The following is a 17,919-nucleotide window of genomic DNA, read 5'->3' as shown; positions in this document are numbered from 1 at the left end:
TCTCTTCAAACGACACAATGAATAAACCTCAAGTTTCAATGGGACAGTATTCAGTGCAGTCATACTTATGCGTTTATGCATTCAACACATTTATATCTGTTAGACGGAAGATCATCGGATGGCTGAAATTTCTTAGGTTGATTGAGGGAAATGAAATATGAACCGTCCAATTATTAAATGCGTGAATGTCTTGAGAGTGAATGCATTAATTGAAAAGCAAATGCAGAGGGTCCGTTTCAATGCTACTGAGTCACTTATTTGAGTTATTTCAGAAATATACCTCATGCAGTAATATATATATATATATATATATATATATATATATATACACATACACGTACGTCTATCAAGAAATCTAGCTAGTGAGTTAAACATCATATGCGTGATTATTGTCTTTAATCACATATAAGTCTAGCTGAGCTATTAGTTCCCCACTTTCATATAATAATTATTTTTTGTGCAGTTCAAAAATAACTGCAGAGTCCTGCGGTGCTTATGATCCAATGCTCCAGATTTTCTTGAGTTGTGTTTTCTTTTATTATTTAATCTATATTTAATTATTTTTTGCGGCCAGGATTTTATGCAGTCACAATAGCGACTTGTGACGGCAGAGAATCCACATTTGTCTCACTCTTATAAGCACACTTTTATCATGAATACTCCTAAAGGTTAGCATTCAAATTAAATCCTTAAATTTCCCTACCGACAATAGTTTCTCAGAATAGCATAAATCATGTACACATTTCCAACTCAACCACAAGTCACAAGGGAATAAAAGGAAGAAGTAAAGGCAATATTTTATTTCACTAATTATATGAAAGAACATTTCCAATTGCTAAAAAATACAGCAATAATGGTTCATCCAAGAAATTATGCAAAAAATTATTAGTCTTCAATTTAAGCAACTCATTCACATCATTCTCTTCATTTGTCTCACTCTTATTACTAAGCACACCCTTTATCATGAATACTCTTCTAAAAAGGTTAGAATTCACCTACATAATAAAATACTGAAATTTCCTAGACCACAGTAGTCTTTCAGAATATTCAGAATAGCAGATAGATAGAAGTCATGTACAAAATTCCAACTTAAAGCTAAGTGTCAAGGGAAGAAGAAGAAGAAGTAACTAAAGGCAATGTTTTATTTATTACTCAGTTAGTCAATCAAAATGTACAAAGTTCAACTAATTCAAGCTTTCTTCTGCTTGATTGGTGGCATAAACATAGACCTGAAAATCAAAGCAGCTGAGGAAGCCCCTATGAAGGGACCAATCCAATAGACATAAAATTGCTCCCAAGTGTTGTGCTTGTTGTTGACAAAGGCCCATCCAAAGGCATTGGCAGGGTTCATGGAAGGCCCAGTGAAGCCACCTCCAAGAATAGCCAAAGCAGCAGTAGTCACAGAGAGCAAATACACCTTCACAAAAGGGTTCCTAGGACCCTTAAACATGACAAAGAAGATAGCCATGTTGTGAATGAAAGTCAACAGCCCTTCAGCAACAGCACCAGAATGCAAGTCCACCTTCAAGAAAGGTCCCTTCAGCATGTCCTTGTAGTGAGATGGCATCACTAGAAGAAGGGTTTTGATGCCAACAGCACCACCATATGCCTGTGCAGGGAACCTCACTGCCATTGATGAAAGGGATGAGTCAGGCCTCAACCCTGCAGTGTAGAAAGAAAGACTTGTTGAAGGGTTGAAGCTGACACCACCTAAGATTCTTCCAATGAAGCTTATGGTGAGGACATAGATGGAGTTTAGGATGGTGCTGATTATGAGACCTGCAAGGAAAAATGGTTGGAGGCCAAGGAAAACTGTTATCTCAGTTGTGACAATCCTTAATGTTGAGATTATGAAAACCCACATTGATGTCAAAATTGCATCTCCAATTGCTGCCTTTATCCACCCCATGTTCTTCTATTTGTTCAGAGTTTTTTGTTTTTTTATTCTCTCTTTGTTTCTCTAGATTGGAGTTGCAGGTGGAAATGTCACACACTCTCTGGCTAGTGTTATGGGCCAAGAAAAGGAAGAGATCGAGAGACACACATATGAAGATTCTGTGGATGCAAGCGAAAAGCTCCATATCCTTAAAAAAAAACAAAGGTAAATAATCAAATTTGTGCTGAAAGTGTGAAAGTTGGAGGCTCACAAATTGTTATTGAAAAATGAAAATTTTAAATTTAATATTTGAGTATGTGAAAAATATGATAAATTAGTCTTCTAAATAATTTAATGACAAATTAGTATTTAAATTTTGTAACTTAATGTCAAATTAATCCTAAAAAATATAACTTATTACCAAATTAATCTTTAAATATTATAATTTAATGATAAAATAGTCTTATAAATTTAATGGTATAATTAATTTATCACACTTTTTATACATTCAGGGATTAAATTTATATTTTTAATCTTTAAGGGATTAATTTATCATCGCATCACACTTTTGAAGATAAATTTAACTATTTATATAAAAAAAGAACATATGAAACACTCGAATTTAGCTTGTGTGTATAATTTGTGGGGACCCCAAAATTACAACGATTTTTTTTTTATCTTAACCCTTCGATTTATTCAGGAAAAATAACTTGACTAATTCGGAGTTCGACCAAAAGGTAAGTAAAGTTTGATCAAGAGTTATTTTCGTCAAGGATCAAACTTATGTATTACCTAACATTTCAACCTTAATTTCATTATATTAATCACTTGTATCCAATGATTTGTATCCAATGATTTGGTTATGATTGAAATAAAAATATGTTTGCTTTAGGTTACTTTTCTTTATTTTGTTTTCATTTTAAAGTTTGATATTTTTATATTGATTATTTTTACAATCATGTTTTTCATATATCTCTTTTTTATTTATTTATACTCATTTTAAATGAATTTACTATTATGCATAGCTTATTTTTATCTTATATAATTTAAATATATTTTTTTCTTTTTAACCCAACAATTTCATTTTTTATTAAATGAGTTCTACGTACAAATAATCGCATATTCTTATATTTTATCAATATTAATTATCAACTTTTTGTTTGTTATTACTATTGTTATTTGTTAAAAAAAATCATCTCATATCTCGATATAAGGTTAACTCCAAGGTAAAATTTTAACAGTTCTTATTAAGAAAAAAGAGTACGAGTACTTGGAATGGACATGGTCTACAATCATTTGATACAGAGAGAAAATAAAAGTATAAGGAGAATTTTTAATAAACATAAAAATAAATGTTAAAAAATGTGAAAGTCAGAAAGTAATTGAAAATATTTTACTTTATATCACTTTTTCCTTTTCTCTATAAAATGTGAAATCATCTGGAGAAAATAAAAGATGACTTCTAGTGAATAAAAAAATTAACGTGAAATAACACGAGTTAGATTGAAAAATATTCTTAAGAAGTTACGTATCAAAGGTGGGATCCACGTTAAAAAAGTTCCAGTGCTCAACCTAGTCACCGATGCAAGAAAATTTCATTATTCGATTCAGAGTTGAAAGTAAGCTACGTGGTGAACCGTGAACCATTGCAACATAAAATGTTTTTGTGGTCAATTACGTGAGATATGTGGCTATGTATGTGCTGCATTTTGCTACGTATCTATAATGTCTTTTTGATGCATCTCAAGAACGAGGAATTGTCGTTGCTTTTTCAGACGAACTCACCACTCACTTGATGGCAAGATAGAAAGGGCTGTGAGTGCGTTCGGTGGAGATGGATTTTCTGTATGAATTTTACATCGTTAGATAAAGATTTAAATGAGTATTTTAATTAGACTTGTTAAAACAAAATATAAATCATTCAACAACTTAATTATTTCCTTTCTTCCTAATTAAAAGAATTTTCTAAAAAAATTGTTTGTTATTTTTTATGGTATCATTTTTAAATTTCTAAATACATTAATTAATTTTTTTGTTATATATTTTTATTTAATTATTTTCATCCATTTGTAGTTGGTCAAAGTCGCTTGTCTGGTTCTCAATGCAAGGCATGTACCCTAGTCATCTTCCATATATATGCACGAGGCTTCTCTTCCATGTAACTGATGCATGTCTCTTGATGGGTCATGGTTGGCAATTGGCATGTGTTCATATATCCGCGCGTGAAAAACCAAAAATAATCCATTAAATTACAAATTAAAAAGACAACCAATAAACAAGTCTAAATATGATAATGGGTGAATTTGTTTAAATTTACAATAAGTTTTTTTAAAACATATTTTATTTAATAAGCAAATAAATTTGTTTTCAGCAAACGAATTAGATAAACAAATTTTTTTAAAAATACTTTTTTAATAAATAAATTTAAACAAATTGATGTCATATATCATAAGCAAATTATATCCTCCACACCGATTTGTGGATTGGAGGCTGGCACGATTAAGATGATCATACAAACACTAAAGATCATTAAAGTATTCTAGATGACTCTCACATTGACAAATGGAAGGAGTAAGTCTCCAATGGAAATTCAACAATTCGATTTGCAAAATCAGCCTAAATGATAGTTGTGAAATTCGGTTCCATCCAGTAGGTTGTACGAATTCAAATAGGACTCATGAGTTTAAGTGAACCAGTTTTACTATTGGATCAATCATACAATTGACTCAAAATAATCCGATCGATTAAGTTACCAGATCTTAATTGGATTGGTCCGACTTAATCAATTTTACAAATACCAATAAAAATAAACTAATGTACAATACCATTTTGATATCTTATTATTATTAATTATTATTTTGAGTTTTAAAATATGATTGAATTTTTCTTACTTAAATAATATTAGTTATATACCTATATATAATAAATACATATATAATTTTAAATTTTTAATATATATATAGGTTAATTGGCACTAGTTGAATCAATAACTCACTACTTTAATCATATCAGACCTAATTTCACAAGTATGCCCCACATACATCCTCAACATGTTGTTCACCATGAGGTACGTCCTCAGCATCCTTTGGTACCTCCTCCTAATGCACCTCCTATTGTTATTAGTGCTGCAATGCTTCCAATCATGTTAGCATCTCTATACCGACAACGGGCTGATAGTTGGTCTAGCATCCTCCATTGCAAAGGGGTCTGCTTGAACACCAAAAAAAAAAAAAGCAAAATAACAATTAAACAAATGTAAATAACTAATTAAATTGTAATAACTAAATAACTAATTCGTCGGGCATGTCATAATCTAAATAACTAATTACTTTAATAATTAACTAACTAATTAACTTTAACTTAATTCAAATAAATGTTATCATTTAAATAAGGTTAAATTTGTTTTTTTTTCTAATTTATTTTTTACATTTTGACTCTTTATTTCTTTAGGTTCAATTTGATCTTTTAATTTTTAAAATCATTTCAATTTGATCCTACATGTGGTCTAAATCTGGTAGTATTATCTACATATACATTTTGTGATAATTTAAAATTGTCACTTAGTCAAATGAAACCTAAAAAATAAATTAAAGGACCAATAAAATAATTTAACCTTTAAATAATTACATATTCAAATATAAATATTAACTACAACAAATATGTACTAGTATGACTTGATTTTAAATAAATACTACTAAAATTTAAATAAATTTTTATAATGTATATACTTGCATATCAAAAGCTCACATTGAATTAAATTAAGTATATAATCAATGAAATATGTACAAACAAAAAAAATTAAAAAAAAAACTTAAAATTGAAAATAACCATAGCAAAAACTCATTTCCATTATGTATCGAAATCTTGGATACATAGAGAAAAGGGGTTTCCGTTATGATCCAGATTCGGATACATTCAGAAACTCATTTCCACTGTTTCCTAACCATATTATGAACGGGGAAATGGGATTTCTTTGTGTTTGTTTACATAATGGAATCCTTTTTTCGTTAGATCTAGCAGTTTTTTTTATTAGAAAAAGCACCTTTCTATTGACAGGAGAAGGTTGACGGCAAAAACACCAAAAGGGGCCCTTTTTACAAATTATTTACCAAAAAGGGGTCATTTTGCAATTATTTTCGGGGGGGGGGGTCTCTTTTTTTATTGCAAAGCGCCCCCCACCCAGGCGCCTCCACTGTGCACGTGACACGTGGCACAGGGAGGTAGCGCCCCTAATGCAGGCACGTCTGGTAGCGCCCTGGCACTGGGCGCGACTGGTGGCGCCCCTGCACCAGGCGCGACCCTAGGCGCCTAGGGACCAGGCGCCACCCCCCCACCCCCTCTTTCCGCGTTAAAGCCCCCCCCCCCCCCCCCCCCACCCCCTCTTGGTCCCCCCCTCACCCCCTGGTCCCCCCTCACCCCACTCCCTCCTTCTCCCCCAAACTCTCCTCTGTCTCAGGCTTGTTCCCCCCCTCCCAACACTCCATTTTTGTTTTCATTCTCCCCCAAACTTGCTGGTATGTTATTTTTTTAATTGTTTCAAATTTATTTATTTTTTATAAATTGTTATATTTTATTATTTGTATGTTTTTTTTTGCAGGTGGTCATCTTGTGTACAAAAAAATTGTATTAACTCACAACATAACAAGTTTATTTTTTTTATCTTTATATATTTTTGCTGTTAGTTTAATTTGTTTATTATTTTAGTTATTTTTTATTAATTATATAACAAATTGTTTATTTATGTTACGGTTGTTTAATTTTTAGAATATAAATTTAATTAAGATTCATAATAAATATTACTGTAATATTGTTATTAGGCGTATTTAAAATAGAAAGGCATATTATTATTATATATAAAAAATATATATATATACGTGTTCTTATATTATTTTCTGAAATTTGTGAAATTGAGGAAAAAAATATATATATATTCTAAAGTTGAGAAAAAAAAAATCCACAATGTGAAGAAATTATTTTTTATTATATATATATATATATATGTTTATTGAAATTGCTGAAATTGACAAAATATATATATATATATATATATTCTGAAAGTTGAAAAAAAAAATTCCTCAATAATGTGAAGAAATAATTTTTTATTATATATATATATATATATATATATATATTGAAATTGCTGAAATTGACAAAAAATATATATATATTTTCTGAAAATGAAGAAAAAAAATTCTGAATGTGTAAAAATTAATTTTTATTATATATATATATATATATATATATATATATATATTTTTTTTTTTCTGAAAATGAAGAAAAAAATTTCTGAATGTGTAAAAATTATTTTTTATTATATATATATATATATAATTTATATATATATATATATATATATATATATATATATATATATATATATATGTTTTTTGAAATTGTTGAAATGGAGAAAAAAAAATATATTTTCTGAAAATTAAGTAAAAAAATTCCTCACTCAATGTGAAGAAAATTTAAATTACGTGTTTGTTTCTAAAATTTAAATTACGTGCTCATTTTTAAAATTTAAATTACGTGCTCGTTTCTAAAATTTAAATTACGCGTACGTACTTAACTTTATTTATTATTTATGATATGTGTGACTATTAATTTTTTTTTCTTTCTATACAGGAGTTTTAATATGGTTAGTTCGTCATCTTCTCATCACTATGACGTGGCATCTGGACCATTAGAGGATGATTTATTGTGGATGCAAAAAAATCATGTATCCCAACATATTTGGAATGGTGCTAATGATAGGACATTAAAAATTCGACGAGCCACACCACTGTACAATCATAGAGAAGCACCGCCCGAAGAAATTATTCCTCTATTATAAATTTCGGGTTTGTACCCGATAATGAAATTGGCGCAGCTGAAAGTGAATGGAGCATTGGTGAATGCTTTTATTGAAAGGTGGAGGCCAGAAACGCATACATTTCATTTGAAGTGTGGAGAGGCAACTATTACACTTCAAGATGTTTCTGTGCTACTTGGTATTCCTGTGGATGGAAGACCATTAATTGGAAATACAAATATTGACTGGTTTGAATTGTTTCATGAATTATTGGGTGTCATGCCTGACGATGCTGCAATTGATGGGAACTCAATTAAATTGAGTTGGTTGTCTTCTCATTTTGCAAATATTCATGATTTTACAGGCAACCAAAAAGGCCTTGAAAGATTTGCTCGTGCTTGGATCTTACGATTCATAGGTGGGGTAATGTTTGTTGACAAAAGCAGCAAACGGGTGCATTTGAAATATTTGCAGTTTCTGAGAGACCTTAGAGAGTGCAGTAGTTATGCATGGGGAGCTGCTGTTTTGGGTAACCTTTATAGAGAGATGTGCATCGCAACAGACTATAATGCTAAATCAATAGGCGGTTTCACTCTCTTGATTCAATTATGGGCATGGGAACGATGCCCAACATTAGCCCCCTCAGTTATTCCTCCACAACAACAAAACGCGCCACTTGGTTACAGGTATACTTTCCTTTACTATTTTGAATTCATTATTAATAAACATGCTTGGTTGATGTTAATCATTGGTTGGGAGGTGAATTGCATCACATAGGCAATGACAATTTAATTGAGTTTCGTCGTAAATTAGATGTCATGAAACGCGACGAGGTAACAATTTTGATGTTTGTTTATTAAATGATGTTGTATTTCTTAATTAATTTATTAAATTTAACTTTTATATGCAGTTTGTATGGGTCCCTTATGCTGGACATGTGGAAATGAATTTGAGTCAAGTTTGTTTTTTTGGGTCTGTATTATGGACATGTATCATACCACTTATTTGTTTTCAAAAAGTGGAATGGCACCAGCCGGATAGAGTCATGAGACAATTTGGAATGCAGCAACCTATTCCGGGACCAGTAATGCAACCCAACAACATACATGACTTGACATTAAAGGGAAAGGAAGGAAAAAATTGGATGCGACTAATGCAACCCGCGCTTAATGAATGAAATAGTCGCTATGAAAGGAGAGTAGAGCAGACGCCGCCACAAACAGGGACCCTCGGTCTGAACTCTGAATATATGAGGTTGTACAGGCGTAAAACAAAAGTTTATGTGGACCCAAAACATGCAAGAAGAGGACTATTGGTATACATTGTCCATTATAATTTAGAAAATAATGTTGCGCTTATTTAAGATTATTTTAATAACTATTCATTTATTTTCTATGCAGGGTGAAATCGCCGAAACACTACATTTTATGGTGTCGCCTGTTGGGAGAAGGGTTTCTACTTTTGACGATTTACTGCCATGTATCGAGAAGATCACTCTTTTGTCTGAGGAAGAGGATAGGATACTTGAGGCACATGAAGATGCTCCCCCTTCTCAGCCACAATTTGAACATCAACAGTTTAATATACTACGGCAAAGTGTGGAGACTCGAGGCTTAGCGCGACGTCGGGAAACTGTTGATGCAGCAACATATAGTTTGCCTCCGATGCCAGAACAATAACATGGAATGTATTACACACCGCTGACATTCACCCAAGAACCGTCTCAGATGCCGCCGATGTATTCATACCCACATGATTTTCAACCTGGGTATAGTTTTGCAGGCATATTTGGGTCCTCTCCTTCTTCAACGGAAACTCCTTCATTTACCCAAAGTGGTCAAGTATCGACCCCAAATGCCCCACTTGCTGGTCCGTGGAATGTACCTGGAGATATACCCGACATGGACGACTTATTAAGGGTCGATTTACGTCATGATTTCTCTGCCGAGGTTGACCAAGTGGATGAAAGGGCGAATCCTAGAAGAAGAAATCCTGATAGGGCAGCTAGAAATTGGGACCGGCCATGTGGAACTTCGTCGCGGTATCACAGACATAGTGATGATTGATTAATAATGAGTTTATATTTTTTCCGCATGGTTTAACATTTTCATGTTCTTTGTATTATTTTTTTCCATGTGTTTCATATTGTCATGTACTTTGTATGATTTTTTTTCATGTTAATTTTATATTATTGTCACTTCAACGTTTCAATTTATTGTGCAATGCTTTTAAAATAAATAAAAATAAATAACCATAATGTTAATGACACATAAATCAAAAGTGATCTCTAACGTAATTTAATGGCCAAATCAAAAAAGAATTGACCAAATCAAAAAACCTTTTAAAACATTTTAGGATTTCAAAATGTATTTTAGGTGAAAATGTATTTTATTGAAAATGTACTTATATATACTTCAAAAAGAGAGAATAATAAAATATAAAAAAATAACAAATAATAATAATAATAAAAATGAAAAAAATTTAAATTTTTGATAAACAAATTAAAAAATATACAATTTAGAGTGTATAAAAAATAATCTTATTGAAATTTTGGGGTGGGAGAATATAAAAAAATAACAAATAATACTAATAACAAAAATGAAACAAAATTTAAATTTTTGATAAACAATATAAAAAATATAGAATTTTCGGGTGGGGGGTGTGGGAAGAGGTTGGGGGGGTGTGAGAAGAAGAGGCTGGGGGGTGTGGGAAGGGGCTGAGGGGGTGTGAGAAGAAGAGGCTGGGGGGGTGGGGGGGGGGGGGGGGGGGGGCAGGCGCCTGGCTGCCCTGCGCTAGCCGTAGCGCCTGACCCTTGGGCGCTACAAATGGCGCCTGACCCCTGGGCGCTACCAAAGGCGCCTGCGTCAGGGGCGCTACCTCCCTGTGTCACGTGCACAGTGGAGGCGCCTGGGTGGGGGGCGCTTTGCAATAAAAAAAGAGACCCCCCGGAAATAATTGCAAAAGGGCCCCTTTTTGGTAAATAATTTGTAAAAAGGGCCCCTTTTGGTGTTTTTGCCGAAGGTTGACAGGGCGGCAATGCGGAGACTTGAATATGCATGGTCACTACCATCTTGGTCAGACAGTGTCACGGGGTGGGGTGCCAAAAACATGGTCACTTGGTGGGGGTGGAAGAAGCAAGATTCTGAAAGAGAAGGGATTGGGGAAGGGTGTAAAAAAGGGGATAGGGTTATTTTGGTCCTTTGGATTGTATCTGGAAAAAGGATAGGTGAGAATAACAAAATCTCATGTAGGAATAGCAATTTGCTTTTTAAGGGTAAACTGTAGTCCAGAAGTCCAACATGGTCCCAATCCATATTAGGTTTGGGTTGGCTGAAGTCCATGTGGCCCATTCATGTCTTATAGAGTTGACCTTCCCAATTTCCGATTATATTAACAAAAGTGGCCAAATCTAAAGAACATGGTGGTTTTTTAAGAACTGTAAGCCGTTGTTTACTATAAAAATATTTTTGGTTTCTTATATTTTTCTATAAAAAAATTCCCGTAGTAAAAAGAGTACAACACGCTCTATAACATCTCTTTCAAAAGAAAATTCATAAAACTCATAGAGATATTTCTATTTTATTGAAAAATTAATGATAACTATAATCTAAATATAGTGTTTATATGAATTAAGATAAACACTAGTTTCTTTCATGTATCATGTGTAGCATTAATTAAAGTTTTTTAATGTTAATATTTCTATACTTAGGGTGGGAATATTGTTTAATTTAATACGTCTATTCAAATTTTTTAACATTTATTGTATTTTTCAAATCTATCCTTATATAAGTTTTTTAAAATAAAAATTGAAATCCTCAAAACTAGTTTTTTTTCATGTATCATGTGTAGCATTAATAAAATAATACTGTTTTAGAGAATATTTTTTAAATTTAAACAAACTGACCCATTAAAAATAAACAATAAATTTCTTGATTTGCTTCTTTATGTTTAGAGGAAATCCTACAATTAAACTATAAACATTTTTAATTAAAGAAAATGAGGGAGAGAGAGAGAATATTTTTTTAGACGAGCCACGGAATCAACGTGTAGAATTAAAATCTAGTAAGTGTTACCGTGTTAGAAAAAGTGGTTACTGGCTATCAATGCACAAGACCAGGATTTTCAAACACCTGCAGACAAAGTAGACCCTAATGCACTGTTTTCTGGAGCAAATCAGTTACATAGTTCCTTCAAGACAAAAAGCAACAAAGAACAAAAAGACAAATTCATCCCTGATAATTGATACTCTTCTATGTTTATGTTAAGTTTTTCCTCACATTTCCTAATTAAAAAAGCAACTTGCGGTTATAAATTATTATAAAAGTAAATAAAGTTAAACCTTGAATTTGGTTTTAGAGTTTAAAATTGTCTTCTATCATTAAGGCATTATTATTCTTTTAGCATACCAAAGTAAGTAAATGTCATTCCATAATAGTGGTTCTATAATTATCCGGTAACTTTCAATTTTTTTTAGGTTAAACTATGTTTTTATATAAGTTTCATGATTCTTATATTTTTAATTTTTATAATTTGAAAATAATTTTTTTAATCTTTATAATTTATATTTTAATTCTTTTTTACTTTATGTAATTTAAAAGTATTTTTTTAGTTCTTATAATTTACATTTTAATTTTTTATTAGTTAGTTCATGTAATTTGTAAATTATAAAAAAAAATCACTTTAAAAACTAAAAAATAAAAATTATAAAAAAAAATAAATGAATAATTTAACTATTTTTTTTAATTCTGGGCCTCTATTTCCTTTTTGGTATATTTTAACATCAAATAATTTAAAATCAATGACTTAGCTATGGTCAATTTGAAAGGACGTAGTCTGAAGGGGTTGCTGACACTCATTATAAAGGTACTGCATTGTTGGGTACAGCTCAATTATGCCACTGGTTACTATCTCACATATCCACATGCAAATGCAAGAGGTGGTTCCCTAATGATCCATTGCTTCTGTTGAAGAATCCTTTGGTTTCTCTCTCTCTCTCTCTCTCTCCCGACATTATCTCTCTTTATATCAGTTGTCTTAGGCTGAGTTTCTAAAGCAAAAGAAAAAGAAAGCAAAGGGTTGGCATTGACCCCTTTGCACAAAGGAAAAGAGGGTGGTGCTGTGTTAAAAAAATATTGAACTTGGTTGGTTCAAAGTTGAAACAAGATTTTCATTTTCCCATTTCCACATTTTTTGGGTTTGGGAGGGAAGCAGAATCCTAGAATTAAGAAATGGGTTGCTCCATAAGAGAGTGTTGTGTCTTATTTTTGGTTTTGTTGGTGTCATGTGCTAGAGGGGAAGACCCTTATAGATTCTACACTTGGAATGTTACATATGGAGACATTTATCCACTTGGTGTTAAACAACAGGTGCCTTTTTTTAGTGTTGTTTTGATTTTCTTATCTTCATAATCTTAGTTTTTCTTATGAATGAAATTAATATATATGATGTGTAAATTTTAATGGCAGGGGATTTTGATAAACTGGCAATTCCCAGGGCCACAAATTGAAGCTGTGACCAATGACAACTTGATTATCAATGTTTACAACAGCTTGGATGAACCTTTCCTCTTATCTTGGTTAGTTTCTTTCTCTGATTTCCTTCTTGTTCAGTTCACTCTCAAAGTATAAGCTACAGAAAAAAAATTGTAGAAAAAAAAGTTTTCCCTTTTCTTCTGTTTTCTGACCATTTATGAAAGCCTTTTTTTGGAAGCTACGATGTCGTTTAAAAGGGGTAATGCAGAGGAAGGATTGTGGTTGGTTTGGTTTACAGGAATATATTATTTGCTAAATGCCTAGATCTGGGTGGTTTTAAAATCTCTTTGACTGGAACTGCCACTGATTTTATGTTTTGTGGTTCAATAGATCTATAAGACTCTTCTATTGTCACGCTAATATGTTTATTATAACTCCTATTTTATATAATTTTCTTATAAATAACCTCATTTGCTAATCAAAATAATAATTTAGAGAATTTTATATAATTAAAAATTGTGACAAGTGACAACAGACACTCCCCTGATTGAAATATTAAATAGTTGTATGATTTAGAAACATCAAATTTTTAATGTAATTTGTAGATGTTACAATATAATACATGATGGAATCTTGCCTTTGCCCCAAAATGGTAGGCAATGTTTGATGAGTAAATTAGTGATAACCAACCAAATAAGTAAATAAAATGACAGGGCTAAGACTTCTATTGCAACGCTTATTATTATTCATGTGAGGAGAATTCAGTGTTATACTACTTGATTCTTTATAGGAATGGAGTTCTGCAGAGGAGAAACTCATGGCAGGATGGAGTGTATGGTACCAATTGTCCAATTCTACCAGGGCATAACTTCACTTATGTTCTTCAAGTGAAGGATCAGATAGGTAGCTACTTCTACTACCCTTCCCTTGCATTCCACAAGGCAGCAGGAGGTTATGGTGGATTCAAAATTGAGAGCCGCCCCGGGATTCCGGTGCCTTTTCCTCCTCCAGCAGGAGATTTCACGATATTGGCAGGAGACTGGTACAAGAGAAATCACACAGTAAGTTGCTTTCTTTGGATAAATGTTGTTGGATTTGGCTAAGTTTGCAAGTATTTTATCAAATCAATTTTCTAGATGTATTGTTACTTTTCCACTTTATACATCACCTCACTTTAAAAGGAGCTTTATATTAGTCCTTGCATTCCATACAATGTAACTAAGAAACAGTCTATGCTGTTCAAGAAATTCCACCCATGTGCGTGTTTGGTCATGTGTCAAGACAAATTATTACATGTTTAATGGTACAGGACCACCATGGTCCCAACTAATTGGCACACGACATGTAATTGAGAGTTATAAACTCTTCCTCATAAATTGAAAATTTCGGTTATATGTCTAGTGAAGATTGGTTGGGACAATAGACACATGGTGGTCTGTGACTATGCAATAATTTCTATGGATGTGGTTTTTCACATCTGGATAGAAGCTACTAGTTGTAGCTTTTGCGTCAATAATCATGTGACATGATTTATTCTTTGGCACACATGTTTCCAAACACAGGCTAAATCATCTGTAAACTTGTATTGATTCTTGCAGGATTTGAGGGCTATTTTGGATGGTGGAAGTGACCTTCCCTTCCCAGATGGGATTATCATCAATGGACGTGGTTCCAATGCCTACACATTTACAGTTGATCAAGGTATACAAAAACTTCAAGCAATTTCTTTACTTGAAAGCTGATGCCATAGCAGATCTAGCTACAATAATTGGATTTTAAATCATGAGGTGCTTGATTTTTGGGCAGGCAAGACGTACAGATTCAGGATATCAAATGTGGGACTCACTTCTTCCATCAACTTTAGAATCCAAGGGCATAAAATGACAATTGTTGAGGTGGAAGGGACCCACACTCTCCAAAACATTTATGATTCACTTGATGTTCATCTAGGGCAGACTTACTCTGTGTTGGTTACTGCTGATCAACCACCCCAAGACTACCTCATTGTTGTCACAACACGATTCACCTCCCAAGTGTTGAATGCTACCTCCATTTTTCGTTATAGTAACTCTGGTGGAGGTGTTACTGGCCTTTTTCCTTGGGGGCCAACTATTCAAGTTGATTGGTCTTTAAACCAAGCTCGCTCTCTTAGGTATTTACTTAGATTCGCATTTTCATGTTGTTCTTCATTAGCTAGCTATATGCTATTTGCTGATAATTTTGCTTGCAATTTTCCTTTGGACAAAATACAAATGCAGTTCCTTAGGTGTTTCTAGTATCCTTATCCAATCAGAATTAGAGTTTCACCTCAGTAATCTCTATAATAAAGGTTTGCTTAAAAAATCAATGTAGGTTACCAAGGTTAAACTATAATTTAGATTGGAGAACAACACTCTAAAATCATTATTTGATCCTTTAGAATTATCCACCACAGAATTATATTAATATTTTGTTTGAGATCTAATCGACTTATTCTATAGTGAAGAACTAGTCGAGTGATATAACAAGTTTATGTGATTTTATACTGCCAAATTTTTATGTTATCTTAATGTCTCTGAAATATACTATTCTCACTGTACCATGCTTACTTACAACATGTACTTGATTAAATCAGGAGGAATTTGACAGCAAGTGGGCCAAGACCTAATCCACAAGGATCATACCATTATGGTTTGATAAACACAACTCGAACAATTAGACTTCAAAATTCTGCTCCAGTTATCAATGGCAAACAGAGATACGCTGTCAATAGTGTGTCCTTCATACCTGCTGATACACCACTTAAACTGGCTGATTACTACAAGATTCAAGGGGTGTTCTCCCTTGGAAGTATCCCTGACTACCCCACTGGTAGTGGTGGTTACCTTCAAACTTCTGTCATGGAAGCCGATTTTCGAGGCTTTGTGGAGGTTGTGTTTGAGAACACTGAAGACACTGTGGAGTCATGGCACGTTGATGGCCACAGCTTCTTTGTAGTAGGGTAAGATTGCCCAACTCATTCCTTTCTGCTGCAAATTTGATACTAAACTGCTTAGTGTTACAGCTTTTGATTCTACTAGCTTTCTGATAAGCTAGTTAATTACATGTTAATTACTAGTTCAACAAGCTTTATAAATGATGCATGTATGTAGCACTCTTATTTGTTATTATCTTTTTTCATTTTATTAATACAATGGGTTACTTCTATGGAACTCTTCGTATTCTTTGAGATCTATGATTTTTGGACTCACCAACTTGGAGTCACATGTATCTCCTGTCAAAATTCTGACTGAGTTCTATCTTTGAACTTACAAATATACACATTTTTGTCATACTAATTCAACATTATAATAATACGCCTATTCATTTGAATGAACAGAATGGATGGAGGTCAATGGTCATCAGCAAGCAGGCTAAATTACAATTTAAGAGATACAATTTCTCGTTCCACAGTTCAGGTAATCAACTTAATTATCCCTTGTGATATGATATAACTCTTAATGTGTTCTCTTTAGAGTTTAAAACAAATGTACAGACAATATAAAAGGCTTGTATATTGATAGTCGGTCAGTACTTTATAAATGACTTTTAAGATAATTATTATAAAAATCGACAAAATCATCGTACATGATAATTTCTGATTGATTAATAGGGTAAAAATTATTTGTAGGGTCGTGCATGTGCATGAATTATTTAGTTGGATGCCATATCGTTTTCATTGTCATTATTATTTAGATATTGAAAAGTATTAATTGGTTTGACAGGTGTATCCCAAGTCATGGACTGCAATTTACATGCCTTTGGATAATGTGGGAATGTGGAATGTGAGGTCTGAGAATTGGGTTCATCAGTATTTGGGCCAGCAATTTTATCTTAGAGTGTATTCCCCTGCAAATTCATGGAGAGATGAGTACCCAATTCCAAGTAATGCTATTCGGTGTGGCAAGGCTGTGGGCCACTATTAATGCCACCAACAGCATTGGTATTCTTATTTGAACAGTGTCATTCATTTCCATTCATGGCTTAACTCAAGCCTCTTCTCTTGTTCTCTTGTACCATTCATGTTATGATGCCATAGATTATTATAGAATTATAGATTGCTCCTGTCCTCCCCTCCTTCATGTTATGTCCAAATTCAGCAGCTATAAGATCATCCGTGTTTGGATTATATATGATATTCTTATTTAAACTATATATTTATTTAAATAGGTTCAAGGCACCTGATGTTCATGTGCCATGGAAATAATGAGATTGTTATTATTATTATTGTTTTTTTACAGCTATTAGTATTATTGTTGTTGTTGGTATATATAGTAGTTTAGTTTCATTAATTTAGAATTTGTTTGTTATAGTGTGCCTTTTTCTTAAAAAACAAAAGGTTCATTTTCGGTTAAAATTATGTTTAAAATTTTTATAATAATTATGTAATATTTTAAAAAATGTAAAACTTTAAGAAATGTATTTGTAAATTTTTCAAAAGATAAAACTATAGTTTTTGAAAAATAAAACTAAAAAAAGGTTGCATTACAAAATTAACTCTTTAAGCTTGAATAAATGAATCTTTAGTATATAATATGAAGTTTTTTGTCATGTAAACAAATGTCACATGTAAACTTTTAGTTAATTCATTTTCCCTCTAATGTAATCATTATTATTATATATTTTGACTTAAATTTTGAAGTTATAGTCAATCTTTCTTGCAAACATAGTTATGGACAATGCGAGTCTTTTCACAAATTAAAATTCCATTCAATTAGTTTGAAACAATCAACAATGAATTTGATAAAGAAAAAAATAATTAC

General features: G+C 32.4%; 2 protein-coding genes across 2 annotated transcripts; one reads left to right on the top strand and one right to left on the bottom strand.

Annotated features, from left to right (window-relative positions):
- Window positions 1–1,132: 1,132 nt before the first annotated feature.
- Window positions 1,133–2,002, bottom strand: LOC100775829 (putative MIP superfamily protein). Its single transcript, NM_001254112.3, has one exon. It carries the CDS (start codon window positions 1,907–1,909, stop codon window positions 1,190–1,192), a length of 720 nt encoding a protein of 239 aa, NP_001241041.1. The 5' UTR covers window positions 1,910–2,002; the 3' UTR covers window positions 1,133–1,189.
- A 10,485-nt stretch (window positions 2,003–12,487) lies between these two features.
- Window positions 12,488–17,383, top strand: LOC100775285 (L-ascorbate oxidase homolog). The gene is made up of 8 exons (XM_003539811.5): window positions 12,488–13,033; window positions 13,133–13,242; window positions 13,929–14,199; window positions 14,737–14,839; window positions 14,945–15,290; window positions 15,753–16,118; window positions 16,497–16,575; window positions 16,882–17,383. Exons 1-8 carry the CDS (start codon window positions 12,896–12,898, stop codon window positions 17,080–17,082), a joined length of 1,614 nt encoding a protein of 537 aa, XP_003539859.2. The 5' UTR covers window positions 12,488–12,895; the 3' UTR covers window positions 17,083–17,383.
- The last annotated feature ends 536 nt before the right edge of the window (window positions 17,384–17,919 follow it).

Source organism: Glycine max, chromosome 12 (assembly GCF_000004515.6).
Source record: "Glycine max cultivar Williams 82 chromosome 12, Glycine_max_v4.0, whole genome shotgun sequence".
Classification (NCBI taxonomy): domain Eukaryota; kingdom Viridiplantae; phylum Streptophyta; class Magnoliopsida; order Fabales; family Fabaceae; genus Glycine; species Glycine max.
This window is presented reverse-complemented; position numbering and strand designations above follow the sequence as displayed.

Coding starts and splice junctions, on each gene's coding strand:
- LOC100775285 (XM_003539811.5), top strand. CDS start 12,896: ATGGGTTGCTCCATAAGAGAGTGTTGTGTCTTATTTTTGGTTTTGTTG. Junction 13,034..13,132: donor CACTTGGTGTTAAACAACAG/GTGCCTTTTTTT, acceptor TTTTAATGGCAG/GGGATTTTGATAAACTGGCA. Junction 14,840..14,944: donor CACATTTACAGTTGATCAAG/GTATACAAAAAC, acceptor ATTTTTGGGCAG/GCAAGACGTACAGATTCAGG.
- LOC100775829 (NM_001254112.3), bottom strand. CDS start 1,909: ATGGGGTGGATAAAGGCAGCAATTGGAGATGCAATTTTGACATCAATG.